A 24507-nucleotide genomic window follows, 5' to 3' on the forward strand; every position below is an offset into this window, starting at 1 on the left:
TATATATATTTTTTATAAATAACTATTTATCAATTAACAACTCTTGAGTCCTGATCTGCACCTTCCGAGTCCGATTGCAGTCAATGCTCGAGGCCAAGTCTGAGTCATCAGTGCTCAAGTCAGTTGAGTCATGAGTCCTGAAAATCAGTCAGAGTACTACAACACTGGCTGCAGTAGGCAACTTCAGAGAAATTGGCAAGTGAGTTTACCTGCCCAGCGGAAATAGGGCTCTGCATCACTTGTCAAGCCCACACACATGCAATAAAGGCCTTCCACAGACTCCCAGAGGCACCGTAGTAGTCGCTTATAGAATTATTTTGAACCGTAATTAATATTTCATTTGGTAATATTTTAATGTTGTAGCTCGGAACATTTCATGCTCCCAAACATCATTCATTCCTGATGTGTTTATACTGTATCTCGACCTCTGCTGTAAAGTTAAATTAATTAAATCTTTATTTAATACTGAGAGGTCATTGAGAGCGAGCTCTCGTTTTGCAATGACGTCGAGAGGCGCGATGCATGATACAAAGACAATATAGAAACAGAAAAGTTAGTGAGAATGTTGGTGATATCATACATACAACCGAGATGTCAGGCAAGTGCAGAGAGGCAGACAAGTTTAAGTTTTAACATGTTACAGAAGGACCTGAAACTCTGACTATGTAACACTGGATGCTTTTAAATGCCTCATGAAAGGAGGCTGAATCAACGGTCCGTCGTTGATTTGCCCTAATAGTCTATTGTTGCTGCTGCCTGCCCTGCTAGGTTGCCTCTGGCTCTGATATTGGTTGTTTAGTGTATTTGTGTAATTTGTTGTTGTTGTTTTTTGTATTTATATGCAACTTTTGTGTTCCTTTGCTGTAGCTTGTCTTGGCCAGGTCTCACTTGAAAAAGATATTTTTAATCTCGATGTGACTTTCCAGGTTAAATAAAGGTTAAATAAAAAAGATTAACAAGTTCTGCACAAATAACAATCTGTAGAGTCAAAGCCTCCAAAGGGAACTAACTATGCCCCGATCGATCGGCCAGCGATCAGTATCGGCCGATATTCAGTATAAATATGAGATCGGTGAATTCCGATAATACTTTATTTTTGCCGATCGTGAAAACCGATCAATGACATGGAAAACATGATCCAATTCTGGAGTTCTCACTCGCTCTTCTGTCACAGTCACACTCTGCTGCTGCACGTCTTGCCCCTCCTCCTCCTCCCAGACCCATGTCATGTCAACAAACCCTTCTTACGGCAAGAGTCGAGTGGATGAGCACCTCAGAGCTCCTCTTTCAACATAACAAGCATTAACATTTTCAGAGCCCAAGCTTAATCTTGATTTACCGCTTGAATGCCCACCATCCACTTCAATGTTAGCGTTAATAATGCCTAATCTATGTTTTAAATTATGGCTATGTGTCTAATCTGCCCGTCGCTTATCAATGACTCGTTTTCCAGTCAACATTGTCGAAGCGGATTGTTTTTTTTATCATTTTCGTTTTATAGCATTTTGAAAAGCCCTCATTTTCAAGGAAAATATAAATATTCCATGATAATCGCCCTTTTCTGGAATATTCTAGAATACACAAACTGTAATTTTTCGGCCTATTTATGAATAGTTTTCAAATAAACGCTAGATTATCGATAGTATATGTGTACGTATGCACGCTATATAGGCGATCTGAAAAATCAATTCTCTGATTTCCTCAAAGCGATCGCCCACACACACTAGGGATGGGTACCGAATTCGGTACTTTTGAGGTACCGAACCGAAACATGTCGGTACTACCGAGTATCGATTCAAGTGAGATACCGAATTTAAATTTATTTTTTCTACCTTTTTTCTTTTCGTGTCAACGTTCACACGCACAATATATGCTTACCTAGGATTTGACTTGATTCAACAACAAAGCAGTCGGAGCAATGGCAAGCCGAAAACTGTCGAAATTGTAGTTATTTGAAGTTTGGATAATTTTTTTCACGACTGAGGTAGGTAAATTAAATTTCTTGAGACTAAACTACAGAAAAAAGGTACCGTTGGGTACCGGTATCGATTCACAGGTACCGGTACCGTATCGGTTCAAATATGAAAGGTACCCATCCCTAACACACACACACACATAGGGCGAACGCTGAGATCTCAGCGAATACAACTCTGATTATCCCAAGACTTGTAAAATAGATTCCTTACCTCAGATCAGATGTTCTCCAAAAAGATCATTTCAATTCCTGATCGCCATTCCAAAAATCTATCGCTTTTATTGATCCAACGCTACATACTGTACATATGTATTCTACGCTGTTCTGAGGCTCCACAATGAATCCGATCGGCTCGGGTTACCTGCCTCAGAAGTAAAATGTGGATTCCGGATTTTTCTTTTCTCTTCCATTTTCATTGAGTCCATTCCAAAAGGGTGCATTACCATCTGGGAGACGATAGGGGGCGGTTTTTTCACATCCGAGATATGAATTCAGATTGCTAATAAAAAAATAAAACGATAATTGTCGTCGTGGGCATTGGGCTGATAAAACGTCTTCTCACGTTTTGGGCATTGAAAGTGTTAAACAAAATGGCACAGTCATCTATTCACTTTTGTTTAATACATGAGGCGTTGTCTAATGTTATCTAGCTACTGATAGCTCCTGATATCAACGTCTGATAAGAATAGTATAGCTTGAGATTGTATAATATAGCATTGTATAGCAGTGTACATAAAGACCCAATGCCTCATCCGTAGCTAACAGTGTACTGCACTGCCACAGGACCTAGCATGTCCTACCATGCTCTGTAAATAGCTCATGTACAGATACCGATATGCCTACTTTGTTTACTTGTTTATTGTATTGTCGCTCTATTGGTTGGACTCTTATTATTATTACTTGTATTATGCACAACGTTGCGGGCGAGACCCCCCGCATTTCACTGTATACCTGTATGCCGTGACAAATAAAACTCTTGTATCTTGATATCATCAGTTTGGCATTTGTTTTCGCAAGTGCTGGCTAGCGTTGGCTAACTAGCTATTGCTCGTGAGCTAACGTTACTGTTTAAACAAAACTACACGGTCAACTATTCACTTTAGTTTAATACATGATGCATTGTCTAACTGGCTAGCTACTGATAGCTCCTGATATCAACAAATGCGCATTTCAGTTTAAGAATGATAGGGATGCCCCGTGCCGATCGACCGGCCAGCATGAGACCTCCGTTAGCTAGGTAGCTAACGTTAGCTCACTGTTTTAACGAAATGACCCAGTAAACTAAATAGTTCACTTTATTTTAATACATGATGCATTGTCTAACGTCATCTAGCCGGCTAGCAGTAGCTACAGATAGCTCCTGATATCAATGTCTTATAACATAATTGACATTATTCGTTTTTGCAGCTGAACATTGGCTAATTAGCTATCATGCTTCATAACAACACTGCGAAGATGGCAATGCTGAATGTGATTTGACCAAAGCAGAGTATACACAGACAGTGGAGCTGTTTGCAGATAGCGAGCATTTTGACTTGTTGCGTGGTGGCGATGTCTCGCAGATAATACAACTACAAGTATAATTATATTTATATATTTTATTTAAAAAATATATATATATATATTTTTTTTTAATAAAACCAAAAACGATCGGTATCGGCCGATATAATAATAATAATAATAATGGATTGGATTTATATAGCGCTCTTCTCATATGGCTCATAGACGAGATGAGATATGGCTCATAGACGATCGGTGATCGTATCGGTGGCAAAAAACGTGATCGGGGCATCCTTAGAACTAACCATAGAAAAGCAAATGTTTGAGTGGAGAGATCTTTAACACATTGTCCGCCATGCATTGTACCCATCCTTTGGCCCAATCTGCCAGTGCTGTAACCCTATGGAGATGTTTACCTTCTTTGCAGGGCTATAACTTTTAAAATATTAGAGCTATATCGACATTACTATGGCCCATTCAACATCGGGTATCTATCATTCCGGATGTGGGAACGTTATATTTTTTCATCATACATTGTCGTGTTAATACCGTCGTGAATATAAGTATGTTTTTAAGGTTTTCTGCAGTAATTCCTAAAACGCGAGTTATAGGCCCTGACGCATATGATAGATTATCGATTGGCGTTTCTTTCCTATACACGCTATATTAAAAAATTCAAATGTATATGATCGGTATACATTATGCTTCATCATGCGTGAAGGAAAGGGGGGGGGGGGAGGTCATTTATAATTCCTTGATTGATTAATTCCAGTAGCGTCTTTTTTTACTATGGGTTGATACGTTGATCAGATGGATTGCTGTGAAATAAATAATTGGGCTGAAAATAACGTTAGATTCCTCTTACCGTTCGCCGATGAGACTGGAGGAAAAGTATTCCAATTATTTGACGTCGATCTGCTAGATCCATTTCCTGTTTGTATGACGCAATAAACGCCGAAATCATATTGATTATTGCGTTTAGAAAGCAATCCCAATGCACTCGATTGTGTCTCTTGATCCACGTTACAAGATATTACTACCGGAGGATTCTCCCAGATGCACCGAGCGCCACTTCCGGTTTGGCTTGGAGTGGAAAAGGGGTAGGATTAAAGAAAAGGGGTAGGATTAAATAAGTGTATACTTCTTCCTACTCCTTTTCGAACATGCAGATTGAGTTGTTTTGCTTTTTGTTATTGTTTGTTTGTATTTATTGCATGTTCGAAATAAAGATTCAAATCAAATCAAGTGTAACTCGCCCGACATCCACCAGGCGGCGGTATTGAGGCGTTTCAATATCAGAACAGGGTCCAGCTGCAGTCCCGGAGGGAGGCTGGATGAATTATGAATGCAATGGCGGAAAAATGTAATATTTATCCCAAAAACGAGTTTTTGGCGCACAACGCATGGCGGGCAATAACGAGTATACTCGTTTTTGGCGCACAATGTGTTTATTGTTGTTGTTTATTGTTTAAAAGGATCCCCATTAGCTGTCACCTAAGTGGCGAGCTAGTCTTCCTGGGGTCCACATAGAAAGACAACAGAAAACACAAAACATAACAACATGAGATACATATGACAATCACAATTAACAATGATAATCTAAAAACAGTAAAACATTGTAGACATCATTATCTAAAAACATTGTAACATTGTCTAAAAACAGTAAAACATTGTAGACATCATTATCAACATCAGAATATTTTGCTCACATATTTAAGTAGTGCATTCTCAGGTGGTATTTGAAAGACACTTTACTATTCAATTTACTTATGTTCAGTGGGCAGTTATTCCAATGATTGATGGCACGATAAACAACAGTCCTCTTTAAAGCATTTGATTTTGGACGTGGTAACATAATCTGTCCATCATCAGCTGACCTAGTAAAATAATAATGAACCTGACTGCATTTGACAATTTGTTTGTATAAGAAAACAGGTTGAGACGAAAAGACAGTGTTCCTGAAAAATGTAACTGTGTTGAAAACCAGCCTATTCTCTACCGTTAACCATGAGAGTTGCCGGTGCATAGTGATGGTGTTTGTTCTCATGGAACAATGTAAAACTAACCTTGCAGCTCTGTTCTGGGCAGTTTGCAATTTCTTTAGTTGACCTTTGGATGCAGAGGACCATACTGGTGCACAATAATCTAGGTGACATAAAATTTAAGATTTCGCCACCTGTCCCACAATATATGTAGGGACATAAGAAAGACATTGCCTCACCATGGAGATACCACTCCCCATCTTCTTCACTATGGTATCAATGTGTTCTGCCCATGACAGCTGGCTATCAATTATTATGCCCAGTAATTTTACTTTATTTACCTGTTCTATGGGTTCGTCAGACACGTTCAAACTCATTTTTGGTATTGATGACAATTTATGACTCGAACCCAAGATAATTGATTTGGTTTTTGAGATGTTTAGTACCAACTTATTCCGTTTTATCCAATCAAACACCATATTTAACTCAGCTGATAAAACATTGTCCAGTTCACTGACAGTTTTTGCAGCATAGTACAATGTGGAATCATCAGCATACATTTGTACAGTTCCTTTACACAGAACTGATGGTAAGTCGTTTGTGAAGATGGCGTATAGGAGTGGTCCAAGGCAGCTCCCTTGCGGGACCCCGCAGTCTAAGACCTTAGAGTGAGACCAGCTGCCAGTGTAATACACCCTTTGTGTCCTACTTGTGAGATAACTCTTCATAAATATGATGGCTGTTGGACAAAACCCATAGCATTCTAGTTTACCGATGAGCAGATCATGGTCTATGACATCGAATGCAGCACTAAAATCAAGTAATACTGCACCAGTCATCTTTGAGTTATCAATTTCCTTGAGCCAGTCATCTGTCATTACTGTAAGGGCAGAACAAGTTGAATGATTAGGTTTGTAAGCATGTTGAAAACTTGTGTTCAAGCCATTACAGTCAAAGTAATCCGACACTTCCTCAAGAGGGTTTGGACAGAGAGAGGCAGAGAACGAGCGAGAGAGAGGGAGAGAGAGATATAGAGGGAGAGAGAGAGGGATAGAGAGGGACAGGAACTTCTGTCTGGGAAACAAACGCACGCATTTACACACACACAACCTGGACCGGCGCGCGGGGAAGCACACGCATTTACACACACACAACCTGGACCGGCGAGCGGGGAAGCACACACACATTTACACACACACAACCTGGACCGGCGTGCGGGGAAGCACACACGCATTTACACACACACAACCTGGACCGGCGCACAGGGCTGGTGTGGATCTTCTCCCTGGGAGCACTCTCATATCACTGTCAAAATATCCTTGACTCCCATGTTGTGTGTAAATGCTCCGTGTCCCTCTCTCTCTCTCCCTCTCTCTCTCTCTCCCTCTCTCTCTCTCTCTCTCTCCCTCTCTATCTCTCTCTCTGTCTGCCAGTCGCAGACTGTGGGTGACTGTCACTCAAATCGCTTATGGGCGGAGCCCAGCCAAAACAGCTTGAAATCTTGAAGTCGAAATTTTTTGCTTTTGAGTACCGTTACTTGATTAAAAATATAAAACAATGTGTTCCATAGACTCACAGGAATTGTCTAAAGTTGTCCAAATAGTGAAAGGAATAGCAATGCATGTCTCCTTTAATACTGCAACCAGGGAGCGAAATTAACTTTTTGACTCACCGGCCAGTGGCGGGTAGATGGGAAGAGTCTACCCGCCAAGCATATTTCTTACCTGCCAACATTTTTTTGATTAAAAAAAAATATATATATATTTTATATACATTTTTTTTTTATAAATAAAATATATATTATATAATCATACTTGTAGTTGTATTATCTGCGAGACATCGCCACCACGCAATAAGTCAAAATGCTTGCTATCTGCAAACAGCTCCACTGTCTGTGTGTATACTTGAGTAGCCTCCAGCTCCAGCAAGGATTCTCCGGCCCTGCAGCTAGACCCTATATTCAGCTAGACCCTACATTCAGCATGCAAGGATTCTCCGGCGATGCAGCTGGACCCTATTTATAACGTTACCGTTCTTTTGTCAAATCACATTCAACATGCCCTCAGCTAGAATACGCATTCAATCAATGTTATAAGACATTGATATCAGGAGCTATCTGTAGCTACTGCTAGCCCGGTAGATAACGTTAAGACAATTTAGTTTACTGGGACAGATGGATCATCTAACGTGAGCTAGCTAAGCTAGCTAACGAGGGAACGGAGGTATTATGCACTCGAGTAGACTATTGCTGGAGTATTTGTTGATATCAGCAGCCATCAGTAGCTAGCCAGCTAGATACCGTTAGACAATGCCTCGTCATGTATTAAACTAAAAGTGAATAGTTGACTGGGTCATTGTTTAAACAGTAACGTTAGCTCGTGGAGGTCCGATATAGACTAGAGCAGACGGAAGTAAACAAGCCAAATGGGAGCTTCCGATTGGTCATTTGCTTTTTTTTCTCATGAAACCAGTCACGTCACTCTACTGTGATTGGACCGTTGACTTGAGTGCAATGTGGGACTTGTAGTTTTTTAACGATCTCGCGGCGGAGAAAAAAAAGACGAGCGGCTATAATCTGTACTCGCACAAGAGTATCGTTATGAACTACACGTCTACACGCCACACGGCGGGCAGCCCTAGTGTCATGCGCCAAAGGTAAAAACAGACCGCCCCTGGCGGGCGGCGGGCTTTAGTTTCGGTCCCTGACTGCAACCTTTCATTACTCTGTCAAGATTAATCAACATTAATTGATCTGATTAAAATGTTTCCCCTACACCCAGGTTTACAATCTGTCTCAGAATGTCCAAGAGGATGACCTTCAACATCTCCAGGTGTGTGTATTGCTTTGATGAAGGTCTTTTGACCTTCTTTGACCAACATTGAAACTTATCAACTGTAATCTTAGTCTGTAGGGCGTGTCTCCATACACTCGACTCATGATTTGGTTATAATCACAATATAAAAAAAATATTATATCTATTTTAAATTGTTATTTATTAAATTTGTATGTAAAAAAAGAGCAAAAACGCTGTTAACAAAACACACCCAACACCTAACATTAGCTAGTAGTTACCCACACACAACACTAGCCTGGAAGTCAGCACACACCTGTAGGTCTACATTCACCCACAATGTAGCCTTCACAGTGTAGAGACTAACAGAGATGCATGACAAATTATATACAGGTGCATCTCAATAAATTTGAATATTGAGGAAATATTGGTTGCCTCCATGCCACGCCGCATTGATTGATGCAAAAGGACCCCGACCAAGTATTGAGTGCATATACTTTTCAGTAGGCCGACATTTCTGTAATATATATATATATATTGTTTGTATTGGTCTTATGTAATATTCAAATACTCAGATCTCAGATACACAGAATTTTGGGTTTCCGTTAACTGTAAGCCATAATCATCAAAATTCTAAGAAATAAAGGCTTGAAATATTTAATTCTGTGTGTAATGAATCTATATAATATATGATTGAATTACTGAAATGAATTCACTTTTCCTCGATATTCTAATTTATTGAGATGCACCTGTATTATTGAGTCATAACAAACAAGCATCTCTGTAAAAAAGTTTAAAATTATCTCCTACGCTGACCATCTCCACACACGAACACCTCCGACCGAATAATATAACGTTACTTACACATGTGACTGCAGCACGTCTGGTCAAAGAAAATAAAACGTCTTCCACTCAACTGATCGATGGCGATGTTGAAGCCTCATGTCATGTTTCACTGCATAAAAGCCCTGTCTGCAATGTGCAGTTTGCTGCTTGGTTGCTTGCTAATATTGTGGACTGGCTGTTCGGGGGGGGGGGGTTCACATGCCTTCGAATAACACTGTACTTATTGTACTTATCTTATGCCTATTCTTATGTCTGCACGTTCTACATTGCACTATTTTTATTGTCTTTTCTACCTATTCTTATGTCTGCATTTTATACATTGTTTTTATTCTGTCTACTCTACTGTATGCTGATTTTATGCCTATGTTAATTTTATGCTACTTGCTGTGAAGCACTTTGGGCAGCGGTCCATGTGTGAAGGGTGCTATATATAGATAGAGTTATTATAATTATATTATAAAGAATATGCATTGAAATGTAAGTCTCGACAACATTGAAAATGAGGGTGACCTCAATTGTCCTTTTCGAGAATAAATAAAGGTTTGAATTAGATTGAATGTAGTTAGCAATGAAGTTTGAGGCTAACAGACAGTGTCTGGTCAGTAACATGGGTCTCCCAATCCCTCCACTCTGCAGTAAACGGAAAATAAATTTTCTGATATTCCTTCCCACTTTATCCAATCATGAGATCGATCCCTAGTTATTTTTACTTATTCCAGAAATGTTACCAAGCCAGATTTTCTTACTGCACTGGCAGATTATTTGACTTGTTTCAAGCACATATTTGCTTAAAACTAGTTCTTATTTCATATTTTTGTCAGACCCATGTTTGCTATGTGGATTTTTCTCTCTGATTGGATAAAGTGGGAATGGGAGGAACTGGGAATGTTACTGACCAATCTATATCAGTGATGGCTGTCAGAATGTAAAAAACGGAGACCACATATTTTAAGTCAAAATACCACTTACAGCGGCTTTTAAGAGCCAATCAGGGATGGACCTTGCCAGGTGCTTTAAGCCAGCAGAGGACATCTCTTGAGCTCTTTTGACTTAACTCAAGGTCGTTTACTCGCCTGCTTCTTTCAGCTCTTTACTGAATATGGTCGGTTAGCCATGGAAGAAATCTACGAGAAACCCTTTCAGGTACTATACAGTTTCTAAGTGCTTTTCAATAACATTTTCAATCTCAAACTCTTATTATTATTTGTTATATTATTTTCAGTCACATTCTGATTGTTATGCTTTTGGAAAGAGGAGAATTAAATGACTACTTTCTATTATTTACTATTTAAATACAGTATTTACTTTTTTCTATAAATGTTGCCAAATTTGCCTTCCGAATTATACAGGTTAATTAATACTTTAAAAAGTGATATTTCTATTCTGAATAGACCAGTAAGATCATGAACGCCCTGAAATTTTTTCATAAAAAACGCCCTGAATGGCCAAAAGTCACGGTTTGTGAGCCGTGACTTGTAACTGAAAATGAGTCACATTTATTCTCGGGCATCTCATGTGGATGAGATCTAAGTCCTCTTTATCTGGGCATCTCATGTAGTGTTAAATCCTTTTTATCTGTGCATCTCATGTGCAGGTGTTAAATCATTTTTATCTGGGCATCTCATGTAGTGTTAAATCAAATCAAATCTAATTTATTTATAAGGCCCGACAACACACGTTAATGTCCCCATGGGCGGGACACGTCTTCTTTAAACAAGTCAAGAAGAAACATCACAATAATTCAAGAACAAAACAAAAAGTCCAAGTCAAATAAATAAAATAAATGCAACACTCCCATACATACCCCACGGGAAGGTAAGGAAAAACTCACTAAAACCTAGCAATAGGAAAAAATTCACTACAGGCAATGTGGAGGAGAGAACCCTTAGAAGGTCCATTCAAGGGGGGATCTCCCTTCTTAGATGTCGGTGATAGTAGTGTTGCAATAAAACAGGCAAAACAGTTGGTAAATCTCGGCATCTTATGTGTTAAATCCTTTTCACCTGGGCATCTCATGTAGTGTTAAATCCTTTTTATCTGGGCATCTCATGTAGTGTTAAATCCTTTTTTATCTGGGCATCTCATGTAGTGTTAAATCATTTTTATCTGCACATCTCATGTAGTGTTAAATCCAGTGGCGGCCAGGGGAGCTCCAGTAGCTCACCGCGTACCTCGGACGCTATTTCGGCGTCGGGGACAACCGTGCGCGTCACGGATCTGGGGTACACGAGTTCGACTCCCGGACTCGCCGTATTTTCTCAGTGTCTTTCCCCCGATCTATACCCCATTCAACCTGTTTCTGTCGGTCATGCTTGACCAGAAAAAAACCGATAAACGCTAAAAGAACCAGCTGACTGGTCAAAGTTATAAAAAAAAAAAATCCAGTGGCGGCCGGTGTGAACTACATTTGGGTGGGTGCGGGCAGCTGACCAAGCTGACCAAGCGAATACTGACTCATAACGTTACCAACGTTAAGTCAAGTTAATTCATACTACACTAGTACACGTATGATCATCAATCCAATAATGAACACATATATATATCTTGTCATTTTAAACAAGTTACCATTCATTCATTCATCCATTATGCAATACCCACAGCGAAATTAACACGCTGTGTTGAGAGAGCGAGAGAGAGAGAGAGAGAGAGAGAGAGCGAGAGCGAGAGAGAGAGAGAGGTTTAGTTGAAACGTGGGCTTGATAAAGTGTATATGTCCACTGTCCCAGACTGTTGTTGTCGATGTATATCCACTGTCCAGAGTGACTGCATCACAACACAACAGCATCGAACAGCCTGCAAACTACCTGGCGTTCTATCGCCCTGCTCTAAGACAAACTCTAACCTTAACCAACTTCGAAGAGTAACTAAGCCTAACCAGAAACTGACGTCGGCCAATCAGAGAGAGCGTCTCAGAGAAATGCGGCTACAGAAAGTATAGACGCTGCTTGCTTAGATCAGTGTTTCTCAACTGGTGGGTCGCGACCCAAAACTGGGTCGCGGGGCCATTTTGAGTGGGTCGTGGATGTGTGTGTGTTTTTTACTATTTTTTTTTTTTGCACTACCTATCTTTGTGAAAGTGGCTTCTCAGCTCTGGTCCAGCTGAAGACAAAGCAGAGGAAAAGATTGGACATTGAGCATGACCTCAGAGTTGCTTTGTCTACCATCACCTCAGACTTTGAGACTCTTGTTAGGAGAAAACAATATCCCCAGTTATCCCATTCGTTCCCTGGGATGTTAGTTCCCCCAAACTTACTGTAGGTCTGTTATGTTAAGCTAAGAAGTCTGCTAAGAAGCATAATTATTTATTATTATTATTATTTTATTTCATTGGGTTTTTAGCCTTAGTTGCACTTTTGTTGCAACCCCAGTTATCCCATTAGTTCCCCCAAACTTAGGTTTGTTATGTTAAGCTAATAAATCTGCTAAGAAGCATAATTTATTATTATTTTATTTCATTGGGTTTTTAGCCCTAGTTGCACTTTTGTTGCACTTTTTTGTGTTTATTTCATGTTTTTAACAGTGCATGAAAGATTATGTATTACTGCAAAAAAAATTTGGAAATAAATCATAGTGGTTAAAAAATTTGGGTCGCGACTTTATGACTACAGAAAATGTTGGGTCCCGAGGCTAGACCAGTTGAGAACCACTGGCTTAGATGATAATAGATCGCTTGAAAAAGCGCCCGGCTTCCATCACAATACATCATATTTCAACGTACAGCGTGTTACGCACTGATTGGCTGCGACGGATACAGCGATGAAACCAGTGCACGCCCACTGTAAGGCGCTATTGCGTCTAGCCCGAGAGAAATGCGGCTACGGAAAGAATAGACACCTATTGCGTCTAGCCCGAGAGAAATGCGGCTACGGAAAGGAGTCACTTCCTGTTAATGAAAACAATTATTTATATTTGATATATTAACGTTATATTGTGCATTGGAAACACAAACATACTTAAAATGAGTAAATATTATTCATTTTAAACATGTTTATTTTATTTATAGGGCCCAAAAAAAAAAGAAATCTCCTTCTTCTTTTAACCAGGGAGGGCAGCGCTCTAGCGCCCCTATCGGCCGGCCGCCACTGGTTAAATCCTCTATCTGGGCATTTCATGTAGTGTTAAATCCTCTTTATCTGGGCATCTCATGTGGTGTTAAATCATCTTTATCTGGGCATCTCATTAGTGTCATCTGTCATTATGCCCGTTTATAAAATCATCTTTGTATAACTCTTTAATGAATATATTATCTGTATTTTTGTTCTCCTGAACAGTCACTACTGTTTCTCATAAGAGACTGGAGTTACCCGTACGAACATCCCTACGGCTTGGCAGGAGGCATGAACTTCCTGCTGAAACGCTTACAGGTACTGATGCTTGATCATTCTGTTGAGCCATGAGTTGCTATGCATGTTCATTCATTGTGTTGGTGATCTGTGTCTGTATGATGTCAGGAGGTGTTAGTGATCTGTGTCTGTATGATGTCAGGATGTGTTAGTGATCTGTGTCTGTATGATGTCCGGAGGTGTTAGTGATCTGTGTCTGTATGATGTCAGGAGGTGTTAGTGATCTGTGTTCTGTATGATGTCAGGAGGAGGTGTTAGTGATCTGTGTTCTGTATGATGTCAGGAGGTGTTAGTGATCTGTGTCTGTATGATGTCAGGAGGTGTTAGTGATCTGTGTTCTGTATGATGTCAGGAGGTGTTAGTGATCTGTGTCTGTATGATGTCAGGAGGTGTTAGTGATCTGTGTCTGTATGATGGCAGGAGGTGTTGGTGATCTGTGTCTGTATGATGTCAGGAGGTGTTAGTGATCTGTGTTCTGTATGATGTCAGGAGGAGGTGTTAGTGATCTGTGTTCTGTATGATGTCAGGAGGTGTTAGTGATCTGTGTTCTGTATGATGTCAGGAGGAGGTGTTAGTGATCTGTGTTCTGTATGATGTCAGGAGGTGTTAGTGATCTGTGTTATGTATGATGTCAGGAGGAGGTGTTAGTGATCTGTGTCTGTATGATGTCAGGAGGTGTTGGTGATCTGTGTCTGTATGATGTCAGTATGTGTTAGTGATCTGTGTTCTGTATGATGTCAGGAGGAGGTGTTGGTGATCTGTGTCTGTATGATGTCAGGATGTGTTAGTGATCTGTGTTCTGTATGATGTCAGGAGGAGGTGTTAGTGATCTGTGTCTGTATGATGTCAGGAGGTGTTGGTGATCTGTGTCTGTATGATGTCAGGATGTGTTAGTGATCTGTGTTCTGTATGATGTCAGGAGGTGTTAGTGATCTGTGTCTGTATGATGCCAGGAGGTGTTGGTGATCTGTGTCTGTATGATGGCAGGAGGTGTTGGTGATCTGTGTCTGTATGATGTCAGGAGGTGTTAGTGATCTGTGTTCTGTATGATGTCAGGAGGTGTTAGTGATCTGTGTTCTGTATGATGTCAGGAGGTGTTAGTGATCTGTGTCTGTATGATGTCAGGAGGAGGTGTTAGTGATCTGTGTTCTGTATGATGTCAGGAGGAGGTGTTGGTGATCTGTGTCTGTATGATGTCAGGATGTGTTAGTGATCTGTGTTCTGTATGATGTCAGGAGGAGGTGTTGGTGATCTGTGTCTGTATGATGTCAGGATGTGTTAGTGATCTGTGTTCTGTCAGGAGGAGGTGTTGATATTCTGTGATCTCATGTAGTGTCATCTGTCATTATGCCCGTTTATGACGTCAGGAGGAGGTGTTAGTGTTCTGTATCTCAGGAGGAGGTGTTAGTGATCTGTATCAAGAGGAAGTGTTAGTGTTCTGTATCAGGAGGAGGTGTTAGTGTTCTGTATCTCAGGAGGAGGTGTTAGTGATCTGTATCAGGAGGAGGTGTTAGTGTTCTGTATCAGGAGGAGGTGTTAGTGTTCTGTATCTCAGGAGGAGGTGTTAATGGTCTGTCTGTATGATGTCAGGATGAGGTGTTCTCTATGGTCTCAGGAGGAGGTGTTAGTGATCTGTATCAGGAGGAGGTGTTAGTGTTCTGTATGGTCTCAGGAGGAGGTGTTAGTGTTCTGTATCTCAAGAGGAGGTGTTAGTTATGTGTCTGTATGTGCAGGTGAAACACAACCAACACGAGGAGCTGCAGAATGTCAGGAAACACATCCACTCCTGCTTCTCCAAGATCGGCTGCTTCCTGCTGCCGCACCCGGGCCTGAAGGTGGCCACCAACCCCCACTTTGACGGCAGACTAACGGGTGAGTGTCTGTCTGTGTCTGTCTGTCTTGTCTGTCCGTCCGTCCGTCCGTCGCTACTTATCCGTCTGTCGCTACTTATCTGTCTGTCGCTACTTGTCTGTCTGTCGCTACTTGTCTGTCTGTTGCTACTTGTCTGTCGCTACTTGTCTGTCTGTCGCTACTTGTCTGTCTGTCGCTACTTATCTGTCTGTCTGTCGCTACTTATCTGTCTGTCTGTCGCTACTTGTCTGTCTGTCGCTACTTGTCTGTCTGTCGCTACTTATCTGTCTGTCGCTACTTATGTCTGTCTGTCGCTACTTATCTGTCTGTCGCTACTTGTCTGTCTGTCGCTACTTGTCTGTCTGTCGCTACTTATCTGTCTGTCGCTACTTATGTCTGTCTGTCGCTACTTATCTGTCTGTCGCTACTTGTCTGTCTGTCGCTACTTGTCTGTCTGTCGCTACTTATCTTTCTGTCTGTCGCTACTTGTCTGTCTGTCGCTACTTGTCTGTCTGTCTGTCGCTACTTGTCTGTCTGTCTGTCGCTACTTATCTGTCTGTCGCTACTTGTCTGTCTGTCGCTACTTGTCTGTCTGTCTGTCGCTACTTCTATTTTTTTTATCCACTTTTTCTCCCCATTTTCTATTTTTCTCCCATCCCAATTTTGTATTTCCAATTCTTCCCTCCCCTATCTTGAACGTTGCTAGACTATGCCTCCCACTGGTCGGCTGTAGTGAGGATAGAAGCCTTGCATCACGTGTCCCCTCCGGTACACGAGGAGGCAGCCTGTCTCATCTTTTCACCGCAGCAGCTTAAACTCTCCGTGGCGAGGAGTAACGCGTGGGAGGCTCACGCTGCCCCCAATACTTCCTGTTTCCACCGCACCGGCGTCACCCAACCGACCTGTAGGAGTCGCTGTCCACAAACGTCCAATCCCCACCCACCGGCTTTCCCACCCTCTAGCCAAGCCGGTAGCAACGCCGAGAGCTGGGCTCAATACCAGCATCTCCTGCGTTAGTGGCAAGCGCCTTGCCAGCTGCACCACTCAGCCGCCCCCTGTCGCTACTTGTCTGTCTGTCTGTCGCTACTTATCTGTCTGTCGCTACTAGGGGTGTAACGATACGACCTCACAACGATTAAATTCGATTACGATTCTTCAGGCAACGATTCAATGCATCATGAAATCTCTTCATTTGACCACAATTCATTTAGATTAGATACATTTTTAATACACAAATGTGGCTGACTTGAAAATGAATGGACTATAGGTCAATAAAAAATTTAAAACATTAAAAAAAAAGACTTTTAATTATTTATTTTTTTATTCATTTCTATTATAATCGATTCTAACATTTTCAAATTGGGGGCATTTTGTGCTTTATTGATGGGGACAGTCAGAGAGAGAAATCGGGAGAAGAGATGGGGGAGGACATGTAACACATGGCCTGGGCGCCTAAATATTAAAGGCAACCAACTTGTGTCTAGCCACGCCCAACTTGCGTCTAGCCACGCCCCCGCGGCGACGCGGCAGCAGCAGAGCAGAGCTCTGCCGCGGAGCTCTGTCGCGGCAGCATTATGTAGCCGTAATCCCCCCTTTTTTAACATCGAGAACTAGCTCAACTGGTAGTGCTGCCTTGCTGTGGATTCTGCGGTCCGTTGGTGACAAGTTCGATTCCCTTCAATTTATTTTTTTTGTTTTTTTGTTTTTAACGTGCATTCTTTCGCCGGTTAAGTTTAGGCATGTTAACTTTAAGCATTGTTTCGGAGTTGGTTAAGGTTAGACATTGTTTCGGAGTTGGTTAAGGTTAGAAGGGTTAAGTTTAGGCGCTGTTAAGGAGCTGGTTATGGTTAGAGTTTGTCTTAGAGAATGGCAATATTCTTTCGGAGTTGGTTAAGGTTAGGCATTGTTTCGGAGTTGGTTAAGGTTAAGGTTAGGCATTGTTTCGGAGTTGGTTAAGGTTAGAAGGGTTAAGTTTAGGCGCTGTTAAGGAGCTGGTTAAGGTTAGAGTTTGTCTTAGAGAATGGCAATAGACAGCCTATTTCCGCGCTGCAGCGTGAGGCAATAGACAGCCTATTTCCGCACTGCAGCTCTCTCGTGCTGCCGCGGTCACATGGGCGTAGTGGCCAATCAGAGAAACGCTAAACACAAGTTGGTTGCCTAAAATATTCACGAGGCCTGGGCCGGATTTGAACTCAGGACGTTGCGATTATGCAGCAAGCGTCTTTAACGCTCATGAAAACCACTGGGTCGTTTTTTTGGGCTTGTGTCCATATAGCGTTTTTTTCTTCTGGGCACCAGCGTCTTTTTTTTCAACTGTACCCAATATACCCGTTCGCTGTATGTAGGGCTGACCTTTGGGAAACATATTGGAATTCGAAGCATCGGGGCCGAGATTCGATTTTAATTGACATCGATTTTAATTGAATCGATTAAATTAATGTTGTGGTACAGCACTTTGTTCAACTTTGTCAGTGCTGTAAAGTTTAAACCTTTTAAAATCTTAGACAAACAAAACACTTTGCTTTCATGAAATATTGTAAGCCGTCATTTGAGGCTTTATAAAGGCAGCACAATGAACACAAATCTGTCAGTGCCGAATCCGACCTCATCTTAAATAACAAAGCATTGCTTGTTGTAGTTAACAAAGAGAGGCAGAGTTGATTTTGCACAAAAAATATTATTATTTTTTTTTTTTTTTATATAATCAAATTTTATTTTCATATTCAAATCCCATGCCCATCGAACGAAGCTTTGAAGTATTTAAGACAGCCCTAGCTGTATGCATCAGACTCTGTGCGCAGTCTGCATCACTGGAGCAGAAAGGAACGTAAATCCTGGTCAGAACAACGGGGCAGACTACAATATATTTGCATTTGTTAGCCATGCTAGACTTCTGGTTGGGCAGTCAAGAGTTTCTGTTTCGAATTGTGGATTACCTAACGTAAACGCTAGCATTTTCTATTGGAAACAACTTGTGTATGCTAAAGGCACATCAATCTGATGTGAAAACCACAAACTAGTTCTAGTCTGGATTGAAATGGCTCTGCTCAGAGCACCACCATAGACTGAAGCGCTGTCCTCTCTGCTCAGAGCACCACAGTAGACTGAAGAGCTGTCCTCTCTGCTCAGAGCACCACAGTAGACTGAAGAGCTGTCCTCTCTGCTCAGAGCACCACAGTAGACTGAAGAGCTCATCCTCTCTGTCCTAGATATTGATGCTGACTTCCAGAAGGAGCTGGTGGAGCTGGTGCCCATGCTGCTCTCTCCTGAGAACCTGGTGGAGAAAGAGATTGGTGGAGCCAAAATCACCTGCCGAGACCTTGTACAGTATTTCAAAGTCAGTTACCGTACTTTTCGCACTATAAGCCGCACCTGAATATAAGCCGCAGCAGCTAAATTGAATGATGTGTACATATATAAGCCGCACTGGACTATAAGCCGCAGGTGTTTTAATGTTTAATTACCATATGTAAGGGTTCGTGCACAGAGGGGATTGTCGGGAAAGCTGTTTGAGGAAGCTCCCATTTATTAACTTGCAGCAGCTGTGTGCCTGTGAGAGAAGAGCGAGTGAGAGTTAAAGGTGGTGGACTGTAACCTGTAAAATCCATAGATTTAGGAGGTCCCCTAGTGGCCGTTAGCTGTAAAAATCCATAGATTAGCCACACAGTTATATAAGCCGCAGGGTCGAAAAATGGGCGGATTTTATAGTCCGAAAATTACGGTATATTTTCATATTAAAATCACCTGCCGAGACCTTGTACAGTATTTCAAAGTCAGTTATCTTTTTATTTTAATATTTGCATCAAATCACATTTATTAAATCTTAAAGGAACACGCCAACATTTTGGGAAACTAGCTAATTTCCCAAAATGTTGGCATGTTCCTTTTAAATTGGTATCGAATCACACACTATAATCACTAACTGTTTAAAAGAGGAAAACCAGCTCATCTCTCCTGTTCCATTAATTGTTTTAGTCGTGTACTCATGTTTATATAATTTGTCATGAACCTTTTTTTTATTATATATATATATATATATATATATATATATATATATATATATATATATATATATATATATATATATATATAATCGCCAATTGTGATGAGAGGAATTAAATGCCAAGGTCAATATTGTAGCCAAATCAAACGTATTCATGAAGCACGTTTATAAATGCCAATAGTTGACCCATAGTCTGTGTTAATTTCGTCAGCTATTTAACATTTTTGTTTTAGTCATAATTATGTCAAATGCTCTTTTTCGTTTTCATCATATTTAGTCACCTTCATCTATTTTTTATTTAGTCAACTACAGGTCTGAGCATTTTAGTCTTTTTCGTTTAGTTTCGATTTAGTCTTTTGTTTAGTCTTGCCACTCAGTTACAGCCTCATAAATTGGCGGGAGCTTTTTCTAAACAAAAACAAGCTAATGTTAGTGCTAGCTGGTTAGACTTATGTAAGCTATTTAATGTGTTCTATGTTATTATTGATGCTGACGTTATTAGGTGGAGTTGCAGGGCGCGCGCCTGTGACAGGTCCGTTATGTTGTGGAGTGGAAAGAGGAAGAAAACCGTTATGTTGATGATCAGATATCAATTCTCCATATCAATATAGTTTGAAAGTATAGGCAGACTATTCCTCGGTTACATTGGTGGCAGCAGTGGGATTGTTTCCTGCATTAGTGTCCAGCGTGAGAAGTAAAGGTAATGCGAGAATGAATTAGAGATTATTTGACAGCTAACCGTAACGTAGCAGTTTCAAACTAGTCTCCTCCTTGTCTTTAACTTTCAACAATATATTCTGCCAAGTCCAAGCCCACTGCATACAATACCACCGAGACTCTGTTGCCCTGCCATTGTTTCATTAAACCCATGCCGTGTGCAGTAAATTACTGCTATCTAGAATGCTGGCTAAGAACAAAATAACGAGTGAGGAAATGAATCAATGCGCTTGCGCTGCACACAGGAAACTGAAATGCAGCTCTAATAATAACATGAATTAAAGGTTATAATTATTTTGTCTCATCTTAAAATGAAGAGAGATTTCAGCAAGATTTAATTTTGTAAACTATATTTTGTGACGTAATTTGTAGTCAACGACATTGCATTAATTATTTAGTCACACGATCTACATTAACGTGACATCTCGTCTCGTTGTCGTCAGGGGAAAAAGCTTCGTTGACGACCATATTTAGTCATAATTTTCGTTGACTAAATGAACACTGCCCATAGTGCTGAACGAAGCCAAAGTCTGTAAATTAAGAAAGGAGATCAATACATAGAAACACACAAACATCAGATCAGGAGGACCCAAGTGCTGGTGTGTAAAGGTAGTTTTTGAGTAATCGGAGAGGGCAGATCTGATGGAGGACAAGGCTATTAATTCAAGTCTATTATTCAAACCTTGTACATGATTTTCATTTTAATAATAAATTATCTATTTAAAAGGTTCCATGTACTTGTAGTTGATGATTGGGTCCATTGTAGTCTATGCAGCCGTCATACAGAATAATACGAATAATAACTTTATTTGTATAGCACCTTTCATACAAGAATTGCAGCTCAAAGTGCTTCATAGCAGAAAAAAGACACGCACAAAATGAGCACATAAAGTGCAGACCTATAAAATCACAGTTTTTCACATTAGGATCTAACATCCCAATAGGCCACCTTGTTTATGGTTTGATTCTATGGTAGTTTTAAAATAGACAATAATAAAAAGAGTAGAATAGACAGAGTAAAATAGTGCAGTGCAATATAATAAAATTATGCAATAGTGCAGTGCAATAAAATAGTTCTGAATTACTTTTCAGAACCGTCATTACCTTCCCCGTTTGATATCCACAGTTTAGAACCGGTCTTCCTTCCTGTTGTTTCATGTTCGTTGTTGTTATGGAAACGGTATCCCTTTTGAATTTGTTTGTTTGTTTGTTTATTTATTTTTGTTTGTTTGTTTTGTTCTAGGCATACATGAAAATATACCAAGGGGAGGAGCTCCCTCATCCCAAATCAATGTTGCAGGTAATTTCCGATCACACCACCTAACACAAAAAATAGAACGGCTTAAAAACAATTAGAAAGCAGCCAGTAGTTTGAACAAAGCTGTCCACATTTCCCTAGAAAGCAGCCAGTAGTTTGAACAAAGCTGTCCACATTTCCCTAGAAAGCAGCCAGTAGTTTGAACAAAGCTGTCCACATTTCCCTAGAAAGCAGCCAGTAGTTTGAACAAAGCTGTCCACATTTCCCTAGAAAGCAGCCAGTAGTTTGAACAAAGCTGTCCACATTTCCCTAGAAAGCAGCCAGTAGTTTGAACAAAGATGTCCACATTTCCCTAGAAAGCAGCCAGTAGTTTAAATCAGAAAGCAGCCACACACAGAAATATGTCCACATTTCCGGAATTTGACACTGAACAGAGTGGGAGGAGAAGTCCTGAGCTCACAAAAAGTTGTATTGTTTTTATGTCTCCAGCATTTTCACTGATGCACTCTGTGGCTATGATTGACCAGTTCTTAACACATTCCCGGCCATTGGGATCGTCTAATCGCACTCTATGAGGCCAGCTTCTCATAACAACGTTTCACTGTGCGTGAGGTTGTTTGTAGAGCTAAATCTATATTTTATATTATTGCTATGTGTCCATTGTCATTGTCAATTGACAGTATAAACCTTCCCTTCAATATGCCATAAAGAAATAATTTCAATACGTTCCCATTTTATAGCGTCGTGAATATGAACTATATACCAGATTGGTCTAGGGTAATCCCTGCAAAGCTAGTTATAGGGCGCTAAGCTAATAACGTTAAATCGATTGGCGTTTCAGCCCTACACAAGCTACAACAAACCACCGTGACTCGTGACTGGAGTCTAGCTCTGCTAGCACACATAGCCTACTGTGTACAGACTGTTTCAAACTGTATTTTAAATTAGAAAGCAAACAAAATAAATGGACAAGAGTATTGTCATTTGGACAAGCAAAGCCATTACTTTAAGTTGCAGGCAAGAAAGACAAGTCTGTCCACTGTCTCTGGTTTTAAAACTGCCATGTTGCAGGTCACAATTTTTTTTTAATTTTTCGATATTCGATATCGATTATTAAAATATATCGCGATATTTATCGTTATCGTTATATCGCCCAGCCCTAGCCTAATACACTGATCGGCTGGTTGGCTATGATAACCAGGCCTGATCAGCATGAAATTTACGTGAAATAGCTCACCTGTGGCCGGTTGGATCCCAAAAAGGATTTCCCAGTTATTGATCGCCATCTGGTAGATCGATATGTCCATTGGCTGATGCTATATTCCTTTACTGCATACTGAATTCGCCAAAAGTATTCCAGGCGATCGGCTGAAGCCCTCGCTTCAGGCTAACAGAAAAACTAGGCCTGAATGAAAGAAAATAACATCCGGTCTGAAAACAAGGAGTACTCCATTCTCGAGACAGCGCCACTACCAGGATCTGGCCGGTAATGCACTTTTCCTAATCCCAAGACTAGGGTATATCTGCAGTGCCGCTCCCTGACATTGAGTAGGTTATTAAAATGCAATAAAAGCGCATATTCTCATATTTGCTCATATCTTAAATTATGGCTTAAATTATGTGTCTAATATGGCCGTCGCTTATCAATGACTTGTTTGCAGTCAAATGTCGGTTCATTTCCGTTTTATACCATTTTGATAATCGCCCTTTACTGGAATACACTGGAATACACAAAACACGTTGTTATTTTTCGCCTATTTATGAATAGTTTTCAAATAAACGCTAGATTATTGATAGTATATGTGTACTTATGCACGCTATAGAAGCGGGCTGAAAAATCGATTATCTATGACCTGGTCGCGTGAATATTAAAGGCAACCTACTTGTGTTCAGCTTTTCTCTGATTGGCCACGACCCCCCGCCCCCTTTTGCCACGAACGCGGCAGCAGAGGTCCCTGCAAGGTCCCAAATTAAATGAATGAAGCGCGCAGCGAACGCGGCAGCAGAGTGTATAATGTTATTTCGCGGAGCATAATGTATAATGTTATTTCGCCCGTTTGTAACGTCATAACATCAGTGGAGGCTGCTGACTGATTAACTCGAAACTGTACAATTGTAACGTTATATGTTATTTCGCGTATAATGTTATTTCGCCCGTTGGAGGCTGCTGACTGATTAATAATAAGCTCTCTTTATTTCGCTTCCATTCATTTTGGGGACGATGTTCAAATATCATACTTCTGAAGTATAAACAAACTATACTGCTGTGACGTTATTTCGCCCGTTGGAGGCTGCTGACTGATTAATAATAAGCTCTCTTTATTTCGCTTCCATTCATTTTGGGGAAGATGTTCAAATATCATACTTCTGAAGTATAAACAAACTATACTGCTGTGACGTTATTTCGCCCGTTGGAGGCTGCTGACTGATTAATAATAAGCTCTCTTTATTTCGCTTCCATTCATTTTGGGGACGATGTTCAAATATCATACTTCTGAAGTATAAACAAACTATACTGCTGTGACGTTATTTCGCCCGTTGGAGGCTGCTGACTGATTAATAATAAGCTCTCTTTATTTCGCTTCCATTCATTTTGGGGACGATGTTCAAATATCTGGCTTGCACGTTGGCACAAAAGCTTGCACGTTGGCGGCAGGGTCCATCGCGAATTAGTTAGTTATATTAGTATTAGTATTAGTATTAGTTAGTTATATGGCGGCGTTAAGTGATGCGGCGATGCGGCATTAACCAACAACATTAACCAACAACGAGGCACAACGAGGCATTGAGGCATTAACCAACAAGCACCTCTCAGAGCACCTGGGGGAGCCTCATGCGCATGCGCGGCCGCGGTCACTCTCTGCCGCGTCCTCTCTGCCGCATAACAACACACAGAGCGGCGCAGATAAGGGCGTGTGCTAGGGCGGTCACGTGGCCGTGTGGCCAATCTGAGGGTCCCCAATGAATGCAGTAGTCTCGGGTTACATTGTGTGAGAAGTAAAATGTGGAATCCGGGTTTTTTTCCCCCATGCATTTCCATTGAGTCCAATCCAATGGGTGCAATACCATCCGGGAGACGATAGGGGGCGGTATTTGTCCTTTTCGAGGTCAGAGCCAGTCCCAATGATAACGTGAGGCTGGATTGATGAAAAATAAATGGATATCGCTAATAAAAGCAATAACGATTAAATAATGAGATTTCCTGGGCGGTCAGGTGGCGTAGCAGAGATTGTGCTCGTC

At 40.8% G+C, this 24507-nt stretch overlaps 1 protein-coding gene across 2 annotated transcripts in view; it reads left to right on the top strand.

Moving 5' to 3' along the window:
* Positions 1–24507, top strand: part of LOC311232501 (atlastin-2) — a 166744-nt gene that overhangs the window by 123884 nt on the left and 18353 nt on the right. For both annotated transcript variants that reach the window (XM_084319326.1, XM_084319327.1), the window contains 6 exons: positions 8238–8288; positions 10182–10238; positions 13367–13459; positions 15172–15310; positions 18499–18626; positions 21253–21309. In XM_084319326.1, coding sequence (XP_084175452.1) covers positions 8238–8288; positions 10182–10238; positions 13367–13459; positions 15172–15310; positions 18499–18626; positions 21253–21309 — 525 coding nt within the window. The remainder of the gene's footprint in view (positions 1–8237; positions 8289–10181; positions 10239–13366; positions 13460–15171; positions 15311–18498; positions 18627–21252; positions 21310–24507) is intronic.

This window comes from Notolepis coatsorum (genome assembly GCF_963971535.1).
Source record: "Notolepis coatsorum genome assembly, chromosome: 7".
Taxonomy (NCBI): domain Eukaryota; kingdom Metazoa; phylum Chordata; class Actinopteri; order Aulopiformes; family Paralepididae; genus Notolepis; species Notolepis coatsorum.